Source organism: Nerophis ophidion, linkage group LG21 (assembly GCF_033978795.1).
Source record: "Nerophis ophidion isolate RoL-2023_Sa linkage group LG21, RoL_Noph_v1.0, whole genome shotgun sequence".
NCBI classification, from domain to species: Eukaryota; Metazoa; Chordata; class Actinopteri; order Syngnathiformes; family Syngnathidae; genus Nerophis; species Nerophis ophidion.
In genome coordinates this window covers 25,456,718-25,473,817 of record NC_084631.1, presented here as the reverse complement: position 1 = coordinate 25,473,817, position 17,100 = coordinate 25,456,718, and the positions used below count along the sequence as shown (strand labels likewise).

General features: G+C 41.7%; 1 protein-coding gene across 12 annotated transcripts in view; it reads left to right on the top strand.

Annotated features, from left to right (window-relative positions):
* The window catches only part of syngap1b (synaptic Ras GTPase activating protein 1b), a 390,106-nt gene that overhangs the window by 271,638 nt on the left and 101,368 nt on the right, over positions 1 to 17,100 (top strand). For all 12 annotated transcript variants that reach the window (XM_061882342.1, XM_061882344.1, XM_061882348.1 and 9 more), the window contains 3 exons: positions 5,119 to 5,358; positions 8,083 to 8,418; positions 8,485 to 8,629. In XM_061882342.1, the coding sequence (XP_061738326.1) occupies positions 5,119 to 5,358; positions 8,083 to 8,418; positions 8,485 to 8,629 (721 nt within the window). The remainder of the gene's footprint in view (positions 1 to 5,118; positions 5,359 to 8,082; positions 8,419 to 8,484; positions 8,630 to 17,100) is intronic.

The following is a 17,100-nucleotide window of genomic DNA, read 5'->3' as shown; positions in this document are numbered from 1 at the left end:
GTGTGTGTCTCTCTCTCTCCTCGCCGTTTGTTTGTGGTGGATGTCCGCTGCATGTCCTGTCTGTCACGCATCCTCATGTCTCGTCTCTGTGGATCAAGGTCCATCGTGAAACCGGCTTGGTTTGCGCCCAGTCAACCTGATGCCATTTTCACAAAGTCAGGCTCAAAGTATTGCCATTGTTAAAGGCCTACTGAAATGAGATTTTCTTATTCAAACGGGGATAGCAGGTCCATTCTATGTGTCATACTTGATCATTTCGCGATATTGCCATATTTTTGCTGAAAGGATTTAGTAGAGAACATCGACGATAAAGTTCGCAACTTTTGGTCGCCGATAGAAAAGCCCTGCCTTTACTGGAAGTAGCAGACGATGTGTGCGTGACGTCATGGGTTGTGGAGCTCCTCACATCTGAAAATTGTTTACCATCATGGCCACCAGCAGCGAGAGTGATTCGGACCGAGAAAGTGACGATTTCCCCATTAATTTGAGCGAGGATGAAATATTTGTGGATGAGGAAAATGAGAGTGAAGGACTAGAAAAAAAAAGTAAAAATAAAAAAAATAAATACTAGACAGCAGAGCGATTCAGTTGTTATTAGACACATTTACGAGAATAATTCTGGAGAATCCCTTATCTGCTTATTTTGTTACTAGTGTTTTAGTAATATTATATGGTCGTACCTGTACAACCTGAAAGTCGGAGGGGTGTGGCCACAGGTGTGGTGACCGCCAGTGTCTCTGAGGGAAGCCACGTTTCTCGACGAGGTGAAGGCAGCCGATGCTTCCTCCACATTGGAAGCTTCCGACGGTCGGGGGCGGCCAGTGGGAGAAGGAAAGAGAGTCCGCAGCTGCCTCTTTGACAGGTGCAGGAGGAACGACGCGAGCTCTCCGCTCATGTCAATCAATCAATCAATCAATGATTATTTATATAGCCCTAAATCACTAGTGTCTCAAAGGGCTGCACAAACCACAACGACATCCTCGGTAGAGCCCACATAAGGGCAAGAAAAACTCACACCCAGTGGGAATGACACCCAGTGGGACGTCGGTGACATTGATGACTATGAGAAACCTTGGAGAAGACCGCATATGTGGGCAACCCCCCTCTAGGGGAACCGAAAGCAATGGATTTCGAGCGGGTTTAACATGATACTGTGAAAGTTCAATCCATAGTGGATCCAACACAACCGTAAGAGTCCAGTCCAAAGTGGATCCAACACAGCAGACTACGGTAAGAGCCGACTTATTACCACCGTTTTCTCACCGAAACCTGCCGGTTGACATGTGGTAGGGAACCATGTTCGCTTGACCGCTCTGATCCATAGTAAAGCTTCACCGTCATCTTTTGGGAATGTAAACAGGGAAACAGCGGCTGTGTTTGTGTTGCTAAAGGCGGCCACAATGCACCGCTTCCCATCTACATCTTTCGTCAACATTATTCATTGAACAAATTGCAAAAGATTCAGGAACACAGATGTCCATAATAATGTGGAATTATATGATGAAAAGAGACGACTTATAGCTGTGAACGGTGCTGGAACAAAATGTCCTCTACAATGCGAGACGTCACACGCACGCGACATCATACCCCGACGTTTTAGCGTAGTACTTCTGCGCGAAATTTTAAATTGCAATTTAGTAAACTATACCGGCCGTATTGGCATGTGTTGCAATGTTAATATTTCATCATTGATATATAAACTATCAGACTGCGTGGTCGGTAGTAGTGGGTTTCAGTAGGCCTTTAAGCGACTGATATACAGTATGTCATCTTATTTTACAATTTCCCTTGTGGGTCATTAACGTTTGTCTAAGTAACACAAGTACAAAACCCAAAACCAGTGAAGTTGGCCCATTGGGTTGATCATAAATAAAAACAGAATACAATGATTTGCAAATCCTTTTCAAACTATATTCCATTAAACACACTGCAAAGACAAGATACTTAATTTTTGAACTGGAAAACTTTTATTTTTTTGCAAATATTATCTCATATGAAATGTGATGCTTGCAACATGTTTCAAAAAAGCTGGCACGAGTGGCAAAAAAGACTGAGAAAGTTGAGGAATGTTCTTTAAACAGTTATTTGGAACATCCCACAGGTGAACAGGCTAATTGGGAACAGGTGGGTGCCATGATTGGGTATAAAAGCAGCTTCTGTGAAATGCTCGATCGTTCACAAACAAGGATGGGGTGAGGGTCACCACTTTGTGAGCAAATGCGTGAGGAAGAGTTCTCAACCAGCTTGTAGGAGCCTAAATACTGTTTAAGTTCATTTAAATTTTATGGAAGGTGCATTATGTTTATTCAGCCAAAAGGGGACTATTTACTTTATTTGCATGATAAGAAAATGTATATATTGAATGCTTAGAGTAATTATATGAAGCTCACTTTATTTGTAATTATTACATTTGTCAAAATAATTTGCTGACATCCATCCATCCATTTTCTACCGCTTATTCCCTTCTGGGGTCACGGGGGGCGCTGGCGCCTATCTCAGCTACAATCGGGCGTAACTGTTTTAATTGCATATATGGCGGAAGGATCTGTGTGGTAGGGTGGTTTTTGGACGCAAGGTGTTATGGGTAATTGCAGTCGGGTGCGAGGGAATCGAGCCACACGGTTTTTTAACTTCACTCATACTTTTTCCTCATTCATACTTTTTCTAACTCGTACTGTAACAAACTATCTTTATTTTGTCATTCCTTTGTTCCCACATCGTGACTGTTTTACGTTTTTGAATTATTAAGTTGACAAGTAAACCATACAAACGAAGAAGAACGTCTGAAGTTTTGTTTGTTGTTTCCGCAGCAAGCGTAGCAGGAGAAAGTAGAGGAGCGTCAAGCTAAGGCTACTTTCGGAATCTACACAGCTATTGCAAGGAATTCAGGGATTTCACCATTTACGGTCCGTAATATCATCAAAAGTTTTAGAGAACCTGGGAAAACCACTGCACGGAAGCAGCAAGGCCGAAAAACAACATTGAATGCGCGTGACTTTCAATCCGTCAGGCGGTACTGCATCAAAAACTGACATCTGTGTGTAAAGGATTTTACCACATGGGCTCAGTAACACTTCAGAAAACCACTGTCAGTAACTACAGTTTGTCGCTACATCTGTAAGTGCAAGTTAAAACTCTACTAAGCAAAAGGAAAGCCATTTATCAACAACACCCAGAAACGCCACCGGCTTCGCTGGGCCCAAGCTCATCTAACATGAACTGATGAAAGTGGAAAAGTGTTCTGTGGTCTGAGGAGTCCGGATTTCAAATTGTTTTTGGAAACTGGACGTCGTGTCCTCCGGACCAAAGAGGAAACGAACAATCCGGATTGTTATAGGTGCAAAGCTCAAAAGCTAACATCTGTGATGGTATGGGGGTGTATTAGTGCCCGAGGCATGGGTAATTTACACATCTGTGAAGGCACCATTAATGCTGAAAGGTACATACAGGTTTTTTGGGAAACATATGTTGCCATCCAAGCAACATTATCATGGACGCCCCTTCTTATTTTAGCAAGACATTGCCAAGCCACATTCTGCACGGGTTACAACAGCGTGGCTTCATTGAAAATGTGTGAATATTTTATGCTGAAAGTAACCTAATTATAAAAAAATATTGAAATGTAATGTGACCTTTTAGAATTCAGGTGTTGCTTTTTATTGACATCCTGCTCATTTGCAAATCTTGGTGAAAACAGGACATTAATATTTATAAACCAGGGGTGTCCAAACTTTATGACTTGGAGGTCTGCATTGGGCTAAAAAACTATATTATATATTAGTGTGTGTGTGCGCGCGCACGCGCGTGTGTGTATAAATATATTTGTATGTGTGTGCATGTATATGTATATATGTGTGCTTGTCTATATGTATATATACATGTTTTTATGTGTTTTTTGTATATTATATATATATGTGTATTTGTGTATATACTGCATGTATATATATTTGTTTTTATGTATATGTGTGTGTGTAATGATATATATATATATATATATATATATACATATATATATATATGTGTGTATATATATGCATATATATTATATATATATATATATATATATATATATATATATATGTATGTATATATATATATATATATATATATATGTATGTATATATATATATATATATATATGTGTATATATATGCATATGCATTATATATATATATATATATATATTATGCATATGCATTATATATATATATATATATATATATATATATGTATGTATATATATATATATATATATATATATATATATATATATATATATATAGCAAGCACAAGACATTGATACAACGTTGATTATACAAACATGTCCTTTAAAACTGACTTTGAAACAAGGTTGCAAAATAGTTGTATTTGTAAATCGAGACGACGTTTTCGTCCAACGTTGGAACCACGTTGTTGGTTGGGAAATGAGCACATTTCAATAGTCAAATCAACGCCACAACCTGACATTGATTAAACATTGTCAAAAAGCATGTGGTTTCAAGGTTAGGTTTGAGTAGCTCAAGGTCAACAAGTTCTCAACATTGTTTCAATGTCTTGTGCCTGTTAGGATGTTTAAATATACATATACACACATACTGTACATAACCTATACATATGTGTAGATATTACATGAATATAATGGATGTATAATTAATATAATTGGATAATAATAGTATGTGAAGGTTTGACTCCTACCTTGTTTACTTCCGTGACGACCTCCTTAAAGTTTTGTCATCAAGCAGCTAAAATGTGCCAAACATGGATAAGCATTTCACATTTTCCCATCAGGCATTGCAGGAGATTTAACTGTGTATAATTCTGAATTATGTGTTGTGTTTGGACGTGTGACCATGTGTGTTGACATGTGGTCTTAGTTTATTTGCGCCAAAAGTGGGATAGGTTATTTGGATTGGGTCATATATAAAAATACTGTGCTGTTTACACTTCATCGCACAATTCATGGTAATTAAACTGAATGGTAGGCGACGGCACATTTTCAGCAATCACACTTCCTTATGATGTCATTTGGACAGTAATGTTATTGTCCGTCCTGCAAAGCCCCCCCTGCTTGTCGCGTGTTCGTGCTCCGCGTCTGACGCCGCTTCCTGTCCCGTGCAGGACAACAGTCGCCGGCAGGACAACGTGCTGAAGCTGTGGATCATCGAGGCCCGCGAGCTGCCCGCCAAGAAGCGCTACTACTGCGAGCTGTGCCTGGACGACATGTTGTACGCGCGCACCACCAGCAAGCCTCGCACCGACACCGTCTTCTGGGGCGAACACTTCGAGTTCAACAACCTGCCCGCCATCCGCAACCTCCGTCTTCACCTGTACAAGGAGACGGACAAGAAGCGCCGCAAGGTGAGCGACGCGCTCGAGCAAACGTTAAGACGGTTTCAAATTGGCGCTTGGTGATTTTACCATCGCCTAAATTTTACTGCAAAATAAAAAGGAATTCTGCAAAAAAACATTGTAAAATTCAAATAACTGATCTGGCAGTTTTTTGGCTGAAAAAAAACAAACATTTTTACAGTATAGCTTTAATGCTAACTAGACAAGTATGATTGGAACTGCAATCTGTGTGGTGAACCGAAAAAGCTAGCATCCTAACTTAAGCCTGTAATATTGGGGGCCCATTACTTTCAACATGTGTCAAAACTCGTCAATTTTAGGTAAAAACGATCGAAATTAGCTAAAATGATAATGTAGCATAATTACATAGGGAAAGTTATCTTATTTCTAAAATGGCGCCTAGTTTCAAATGTTTGTTAGGTTTAAAATAATAAAATTAGCAAATATTTTAGCATAAAACATTTGCATGCTAACATAAAATAATGTAAATGAAGTGGCAGACCACATTAAATGAAGTGGTGCACCGTGTTAAATGAAGTGGCGGGCCGCATTGAATGAAGTGGCTGACCACATTAAATGAAGTGGCGGACCACATTGAATGAAGTGGCGGACCACATTAAATGAAGTGGCGGACCACATTAAATGAAGTGGCGGACCGCATTGAATAAAGTGGCGGACCGCATTGAATAAAGTGGCGGACCACATTAAATGAAGTGGCGGACCACTTTAAACGAAGTGGCGGACGACATTAAATGAAGTGGCGGACCGCATTGAATAAAGTGGCGGACCACATTAAATGAAGTGGCGGACCACATTAAATGAAGTGGCGGACCACATTAAATGAAGTGGCGGACCACATTAAATGAAGTGGCGCACCACATTAAATGAAATGGCGGACAACATCAAATGAGGTGGCTGACCACGTTAAAAAATGAAGTGGCAAACCACATTAAATTAAGTGATGTACGACATTAAATGACGTGGCGGACCACGTTAAATTATGTGGCGGACCACATTAAATGAAGTGGCGGATCACAGTAAATCAAGTGGCGTACCACGTTAAATGAAGTGGCGGACCACTTTAAAGGACGGGGCGGACCACGTTAAATTATGTGGCAGACCACGTTAAATGAAGTGGCGCACCGCGTTAAATGAAGTGGCGGGCCGCATTGAATGAAGTGGCTGACCACATTAAATGAAGTGGGGGACCACATTGAATGAAGTGGCGGACCACATTAAATGAAGTGGCGGACCACATTAAATGAAGTGGCGGACCGCATTGAATAAAGTGGCGGACCGCATTGAATAAAGTGGCGGACCACATTAAATGAAGTGGCGGACCACTTTAAACGAAGTGGCGGACGACATTAAATGAAGTGGCGGACCGCATTGAATAAAGTGGCGGACCACATTAAATGAAGTGGCGGACCACATTAAATGAAGTGGCGGACCACATTAAATGAAGTGGCGCACCACATTAAATGAAATGGCGGACAACATCAAATGAGGTGGCGGACCACGTTAAATAAAGTGACGGACCACATTAAAAAATGAAGTGGCAAACCACATTAAATTAAGTGATGTACGACATTAAATGACGTGGCGGACCACATTAAATTATGTGGCGGACCACATTAAATGAAGTGGCGGATCACAGTAAATCAAGTGGCGTACCACGTTAAATGAAGTGGCGGACCACTTTAAAGGACGGGGCGGACCACGTTAAATTATGTGGCAGACCACGTTAAATGAAGTGGCGGATCACAGTAAATAAAGTGGCGTACCACGTTAAATGAAGTGGCGTTAATTGACATGGCGAACCACATTAAAGGAAGTGGCGGACCACGTTAAATGAAGTGGGGGACCACATAAAATGAAGTGGCGGACCACATTAAATGAAGTGACGGACCACGTTAAATGAAGTGGGGGACCACATAAAATGAAGTGGCGGACCACATTAAATGAAGTGACGGACCACGTTAAATGAAGTGGCGCACCACGTTAAATGACATGGCGGACCACATTAAATGAAGTGGCGCACCACGTTAAATGAAGTGGCGCACCACGTTAAATGACATGGCGGACCACATTAAATGAAGTGGCGCACCACGTTAAAGGAAGTGGCGGACCACGTTAAATGAAGTGGGGGACCACATAAAATGAAGTGGCGGACCACGTTAAATGAAGTGGCGCACCACATTAAATGAAGTGGGGGACCACATAAAATGAAGTGGCGGACCACGTTAAATGAAGTGGCGCACCACATTAAATGACATGGCAGGCCACTTTAAATGACGGGTCGGGCCACATAGAAAGAAGTAGCGGGCCTAGATCTGGCCCTCGGGCCTTGAGTTTGACACCTGCGTCGCTCTCCCAGAAACAACAGTGACTGGATAGATTGCTGACTTGTCCCAACCTCTAAAGACTAAATTAAATGAAGTCAACCTTGACCTTTGCTGAAAATAAATGTTTTTTAATAATGTGTTCTTGATCATTTTAAGTGAATAAATAAGAATTGTGGTTGGGATATCAACACTCTGACTGGAGAGAAAGAACATGATCCAACACACACTTCCAAAATCTTATATTTGGCATCGCTTTATTTTTAGGATGTGTAGCGAAGCCTTTTTTTTTTGTTTTTTTCCTCTTGCTTACTACCAGTTTGTACACCTATCAAAATAGTCCAAGTGACTTCACAAAAGCTTTGCTGACAAGCTGTGGTTCCCTTCCCAGGAGAAGAGCACCTACCTGGGCCTGGTCAGCATCCCCATCTCCAGCATCACCGGCCGGCAGTTTGTGGAGCAGTGGTACCCCGTCATCCAGCCCAGCGTCCTCACCAAGGGGGCGGGCGTGGGCGGCGGCAAGATCATCAACGCCTCCCTCCGCCTCAAATCCCGCTTCCAGACCATGAACATCTTGCCCATGGAGCTTTACAAGGAGTTCGCCGAGTACGTCACCAACAACTACCGCACGCTGTGCGCCGTGCTGGAGCCCGTTCTGAGCGTGAAGAGCAAAGAGGAGGTGGCCTGTGCGCTGGTCCACATACTGCAGAGCACCGGGAAAGCCAAAGTACTCCCTTCCTCTCCTCCGATTGCAATGTTGTTTTGTACTTGAACCTTGTCCCCGCTCTTCCAGGACTTCCTGTCGGACATGGCCATGTGTGAGGTGGACAGGTTCATCGAGCGGGAGCACCTCATCTTCAGAGAGAACACCCTGGCCACCAAAGCCATAGAAGAGTACCTCAAACTGATCGGACACAAGTACCTCAAGGACGCTATCGGTACAAGCACAAGTACTTCTTCCAAAGTCTGCCTCTTGCCTTGCTTTTCAGCGAAATGTTCCAGTCCACTACAAACGGAAATATCGTATTTTCCGAAATACGATACTAAAATTTAACCAAAAATGATACATATTTCCGTGTATTAGCCGCAGATATACAGTGGGGCGAAAAAAGTATTTAGTCAGCCACCGATTGTGCAAGTTCTCCCACTTAAAATGATGACAGAGGTCTGTAATTTTCATCATAGGTACACTTCATCTGTGAGAGACAGAATGTGAAAAAAAAATCCAGGAATTTTTAAAAATGTATTTGTAAATTATGGTGGAAAATAAGTATTTGGTCAACCATTCAAAGCTCTCACTGATGGAAGGAGGTTTTGGCTCAAAATCTCACAATACATGGCCCCATTCATTCTTTCCTTAATACGGATCAATCGTCCTGTCCCCATCCATCCATACATCTTCTTCCGCTTATCCGAGGTCAGGCCGCGGGGGCAACAGCCTAAGCAGGGAAACCCCGACTTCCCTCTCCCCAGCCACTTCGTCCAGCTCCTCCCGGGGGATCCCGAGGCGTTCACAGGCCAGCCGGGAGACATAGTCTTCCCAACGTGTCCTGGGTCTTCCCCGTAGCCTCCTACCGGTTGGACGTGCCCTAAACACCTCCCTAGAGAGGCGTTCGGGTGACCAGATGCCCAAACCACCTCATCTGGCTCCTCTCAATGTGGAGGAGCAGCGGCTTTACTTTGAGTTCCTCCCGGATGGCAGAGCTTCTCACCCTATCTCTAAGGGAGAGCCCCGCCACACGGCGGAGGAAACTCATTTCGGCCGCTTGTACCCGTGATCTTATCCTTTTGGTCATGACCCAAAGCTCATGACCATAGGTGAGGATGGGAGCGTAGATCGGCCGGTAAATTGAGAGCTTTGCCTTCCGGCTCAGCTCCTTCTTCGCCACAACGGATCGGTACAACGTCCGCATTACTGAAGACGCCGCACCGATCCGCCTGTCGATCTCACGATCCACTCTTCCCTCACTCGTGAACAAGACTCCTAGGTACTTGAACTCCTCCACTTGGGGCAGGGTCTCCTCCCCAACCCGGAGATGGCATTCCATCCTTTTCCGGGCGAGAACCATGGACTCGGACTTGGAGGTACTGATTCTCATTCCGGTCGCTTCACACTCGGCTGCAAACCGATCCAGTGAGAGCTGAAGATCCCGGTCAGATGAAGCCATCAGGACCACATCATCTGCAAAAAGCAGAGACCTAATCCTGCGGTCACCGAACCGGAACCCCTCAACGCCTTGACTGCGCCGTCCTGTCCCCTTAGCAGAAAAACAGCCCCAAAGCATAATGTTTCCACCCCCATGCTTCACAGTAGGTATGGTGTTCTTGGGATGCAACTCAGTATTCCTCTTCCTCCAAACACGACGTTGAGTTTATACCAAAATGGATACATGGATGATACAGCAAAGATTGGGAGAATGTCATGTGGTCAGATGAAACCAAAATAGAACTTTTTGGTATAAACTCAACTCGTCATGTTTGGAGGAAGAAGATTACTGAGTTGCATCCCAAGAACACCAAACCTACTGTGAAGCATGGGGGTGGAAACATCATGCTTTGGGGCTGTTTTTCTGCTAAGGGGACAGGACGATTTATCCGTGTTAAGGAAAGAATGAATGGGGCCATGTATCGTGAGATTTTGAGCCAAAACCTCCTTCCATCAGTGAGAGCTTTGAATGGTTGACCAAATACTTATTTTCCACCATAATTTACAAATAAATTCTTTAAAATTTCTGGATTTTTTTTTTCACATTCTGTCTCTCACAGTTGAAGTGTACCTATGATGAAAATTACAGACCTCTGTCATCATTTTAAGTGGGAGAACTTGCACAATCGGTGGCTGACTAAATAATTTTTTGCTCCACTGTATATAGCCCTTAATCACGAGTGTCTCAAAGGGCTGCACAAGCCACAACGACATCATCGGCGTCAACACGCAGCCATTATCCTCTGATTATTTGTGGCTGGCATGGCAAGCTGGCAAGCGGCGAGATGATTGTGTCTGGCATGTGGTGGCAGCGTCTAGAGCTGAGTGCTGCTGAGAGTGGGTGAGCCACGATCCACTGAGGGGGAAAATGGATGTATTGTTATATTGTGGGAAAAAAGGCTCTTTTTGACTTGGATTTTCTCCTGTATTTTCCCACTCGTGCCTGAGGGTCGAAATTGAATTAGGCAATTATCCCGCCTCAGCACATGCGGCAGATGTTTTATGTTGGCGTGAACAACAGCATCTTCCCGTAAGAAAGTCAGGAATGATCGTTGTTTTTTTTTTTTACTTTCTGTCAACCCACCTGTTTTTCTGTTATAAACAGACGCATGTTCCGCCACTCGTTTACATTGAAGTGCTATTGTAGCACATGTAATGGGATGTGCACTAATTTGTGTGTCTGTAACTCAATCTGTGCGTCTTTAATCGGATAAATGTGTCCGTGTACTTTTTTGTGTACCTGTATCTCAATCTGTGTGTGTGTGTAATCCATATAAAATAATGCGAACAACGTTACCATAGTGCGTATAAACAGGCATGAAAACACTCCGACAGACATCATGGTTTAGTAAGAACGAATTGTTTTAGTTATATTGTAGAATTTACAAAGGACACACAAATTAAAGCAAGTATACACAGATTAAACTAGGCACAAATCGAGATACAGACACACAGACATGTGAGTCGGATTACACACACACACAGATTGGTACAGAAACACGTGAATCGGATTACACACACACACAGATTGAGATGGACACACAAATTACTACACGGACACGTGAATCGGATTACACACACACACAGATTGAGATAGACACACAAGTTACTACACGGACACGTGAATCGGATTACACACACACACAGATTGTGATAGACACACATGTTACTACACGGACCTGTGAATCGGATTACACACACACACACACATACAGATCGAGATACAGACATACAAATTAGTACACGGACACGTGAACCAGATTATAGATGCACATATTGTGATACAGACACACACATTTGTACACAGACACACAAATCGGATTATACACACATAGATTGAGATATGTACGCACAAATTAGTACACATCCATGCGAATCGGATTACAGACACACAGATTGAGGGACACACAAATTAGCACACAAACATGTGAGTCGGATTACAGACGCACAGATTAAGGTACACGCACACAAATTAGTATACGGACAGGTGAATCGGATTACAAAGACACACAAGTTAGTACACAGACAAGTGAATCCGATTTAAGATAAACAGATTGAGATACAGACACACAAATTAATACACAAACAAATTAATCGGATTAAAGATGCACAGATTGAGATACAAACAAACAAATTAGTACACGGACGAGTGAATCGGATTACACACAAACACAGATTGAGATAGACACACAAATTACTACACGGACATGTGAATCGGATTACACACACACACAGATCGAGATACAGACACACAAATTAGTACACGGACACGTGAATCAGATTATAGATGCACCTATTGAGATACAGACGCATACATTTGTACACGGACACGTGAATCGGATTATACACACAGATTGAGATATGTACGCACAAATTAGTACACAAACATGCGAATCAGATTACAGACGCACAGATTGAGAGACACACAAATTAGTACATAGACAAGTGAATCGGATTACAGACGCACATGTTGGGGTACAGACACACAAATTAGTACACTGACACGTGAATTTGATTAGACACACAGAGATTGAGATATGGATGCCCAAATTAGTACACAAACATGTGAATTGGATTACAGACGCACAGATTGAGGGACACACAAATTAATACACAAACATGTGAGTCGGATTACAGACGCACAGATTAAGGTACACGCACACAAATTAGTATGCGGACAGGTGAATCGGATTACACAAACACAGATTGAGATACAGACACACAAGTTAGTACACAGACAAGTGAATCCGATTTAAGATACACAGATTGAGATACAGACACACAAATTAATACACAAACAAATTAATCGGATTAAAGATGCACAGATTGAGATACAAACAAACAAATTAGTACACGGACGAGTGAATCGGATTACACACACACACAGATTGAGATAGGCACACAAGTTACTACACGGACATGTGAATCGGATTACACACACACACAGGTCGAGATACAGACACACAAATTAGTACACGGACACGTGAATCAGATTATAGATGCACAGATTGAGATACAGACGCACACATTTGTACACGGACACATGAATCGGATTATACACACAGATTGAGATATGTACGCACAAATTAGTACACAAACATGCGAATCGGATTACAGATGCACAGATTGAGGGACACACAAATTAGTACACAGACAAGTGAATCGGATTACAGACGCACATGTTGGGGTACAGACACACACATTTGTACACGGACACGTGAATCGGATTATACACACAGATTGAGATATGTACGCACAAATTAGTACACAAACACGCGAATCGGATTACAGACACACAGATTGAGGGACACACAAATTAGTACACAAACATGTGAGTCGGATTGCAGACGCACAGATTAAGGTACACGCACACAAATTAGTATACGGACAGGTGAATCGGATTACACAAACACAGATTGAGATACAGACACACAAGTTAGTACACAGACAAGTGAATCCGATTTAAAATACACAGATTGAGATACAGACACACAAATTAATACACAAACAAATTAATCGGATTAAAGATGCACAGATTGAGATACAAACAAACAAATCAGTACACGGACGAGTGAATCGGATTACACACACACAGATTGAGATAGACACACAAGTTACTACACGGACATGTGAATCGGATTACACACACACACAGGTCGAGATACAGACACACAAATTAGTACACGGACACGTGAATCAGATTATAGATGCACAGATTGACATACAGACGCACACATTTGTACACGGACACGTGAATCGGATTATACACACAGATTGAGATATGTACGCACAAATTAGTACACAAACATGCGAATCGGATTACAGACGCACAGATTGAGGGACACACAAATTAGTACACAGACAAGTGAATCAGATTACAGACGCACATGTTGGGGTACAGACACACCAATTAGTACACTGACATGTGAATTTGATTAGACACACAGAGATTGAGATATGGATGCCCAAATTAGTACACAAACATGTGAATTGGATTACAGACGCACAGATTGAGGGACACACAAATTAGTACACAAACATGTGAGTCGGATTACAGACGCACAGATTAAGGTACACGCACACAAATCAGTACACAAACATGTGAGTCGGATTACAGATGCACAGATTAAGGTACAGACACACAAGTTAGTACACAGACAAGTGAATCCGATTTAAAATACACAGATTGAGATACAGACACACAAATGAATACGCAAACAAATTAATCGGATTAAAGATGCACAGATTGAGATACAAACAAACAAATTAGTACACGGACGAGTGAATCGGATTACACACACACAGATTGAGATAGACACACAAGTTACTACACGGACATGTGAATCGGATTGCACACACACACAGATCGAGATACAGACACACAAATTAGTACACGGACACGTGAATCATATTATAGATGCACAGATTGAGATACGGACGCACACATTTGTACACGGACACGTGAATCGGATTATACACACAGATTGAGATATGTACGCACAAATTAGTACACAAACATGCGAATCGGATTACAGACGCACAGATTGAGGGACACACAAATTAGTACACAGACAAGTGAATCGGATTACAGACGCACATGTTGGGGTACAGACACACAAATTAGTACACTGACACGTGAATTTGATTAGACACACAGAGATTGAGATATGGTTGCCCAAATTAGTACACAAACATGTGAATCGGATTACAGACACACAGATTGAGGGACACACAAATTAGTACACAAACATGTGAGTCGGAATACAGACGCACAGATTAAGGTACACGCACACAAATTAGTATATGGACAGGTGAATCGGATTACACAAACACAGATTGAGATACAGACACACAAGTTAGTACACAGACAAGTTAATCCGATTTAAAATACACAGATTGAGATATAAACACACAAATTAATACAGAAACAAATTAATCGGTTTAAAGATGCACAGATTGAGATACAAACAAACAAATTAGTACACGGACGAGTGAATCGGATTACACACACACAGATTGAGATAGACACACAAGTTACTACACGGACATGTGAATCGGATTACACACACACACAGCTCGAGATACAGACACACAAATTAGTACACGGACACGTGAATCAGATTATAGATGCACAGATTGAGATACAGACGCACACATTTGTACACGGACACGTGAATCGGATTATACACACAGATTGAGATATGTACGCACAAATTAGTACACAAACACGCGAATCGGATTACAGACACACAGATTGAGGGACACACAAATTAGTACACAAACATGTGAGTCGGATTGCAGACGCACAGATTAAGGTACACGCACACAAATTAGTATACGGACAGGTGAATCGGATTACACAAACACAGATTGAGATACAGACACACAAGTTAGTACACAGACAAGTGAATCCGATTTAAAATACACAGATTGAGATACAGACACACAAATTAATACACAAACAAATTAATCGGATTAAAGATGCACAGATTGAGATACAAACGCACAAATCAGTACACGGACGAGTGAATCGGATTACACACACACAGATTGAGATAGACACACAAGTTACTACACGGACATGTGAATCGGATTACACACACACACAGGTCGAGATACAGACACACAAATTAGTACACGGACACGTGAATCAGATTATAGATGCACAGATTGAGATACAGACGCACACATTTGTACACGGACATGTGAATCGGATTATACACACAGATTGAGATATGAACGCACAAATTAGTACACAAACATGCGAATCGGATTACAGAGGCACAGACTGAGGGACACACAAATTAGTACACAGACAAGTGAATTGGATTACAGACGCACATGTTGGGGTACAGACACACCAATTAGTACACTGACACGTGAATTTGATTAGACACACAGAGATTGAGATATGGACGCCCAAATTAGTACACAAACATGTGAATTGGATTACAGACGCATAGATTGAGGGACACACAAATTAGCACACAAACATGTGAGTCGGATTACAGACGCACAGATTAAGGTACACGCACACAAATTAGTATACGGACAGGTGAATCGGATTACACAAACACAGATTAAGATACAGACACACAAGTTAGTACACAAACAAGTGAATCCGATTCAAGATACACAGATTGAGATACAGACACACAAATTAATACACAAACAAATTAATCGGATTAAAGATGCACAGATTGAGATACAAACAAACAAATTAGTACACGGACGAGTGAATAGGATTACAGACGCACAGATTGAGATACAGACACACACATTAGTACACAAACATGTGAGTCAGATTACAGTCGCACAGATTGAGATACAGACACACAAATTAGTACACAAACATGTCAATTGAGATACAGACACACATATTAGTACACAAACATGTGAGTCAGATTACAGTCGCACAGATTGAGATAGAGACACACAAATTAGTACACAAACATGTGAATTGAGAAACAGACACACACATTAGTACACAAACATGTGAGTCAGATTACAGTCGCACATAATGAGATACACACACATTAGTACACAAACATGTGAATTGGATCACAGACACACAGATTGAGGTACAGACACACAAATTAGTACAAAAACATGTGAGTCAGATTACAGACGCACAGATTGAGATACAGACACAAAAATTAGTACACAAACATTTGAATTGGATTACAGATGCATAGATTGAGGTACCGACACACAAATTAGTACACAAACGTGAGTCTGATTACAGACGCACAGATTGAGGTACAGGCACACAAATTAGTACACGGACACGTGAATCAGATTACAGGCGCAGAGATTGAGATACAGACTCACAAATTATTTCACGGGTACGTGAATTGGATTATACATACACAGATTGAGATATGGATGCATTAATTAGTACACAAACATGTGAATCGGATTACAGACGCACAGATTGAGGGACACACAAATTAGTACACAAACATGTGAGTCGGATTACAGACGCACAGATTAAGGTACACGCACACAAATTAGTACACAAACATGTGAGTCGGATTACAGATGCACAGATTAAGGTACAGACACACAAATTAGTACACAGACAAGTTAATCCGATTTAAAATACACAGATTGAGATATAGACACACAAATTACTACACAAACAAATTGATACACAAAATTAATACACAAACAAACAACATGTGAGTCATATTACAGACACAC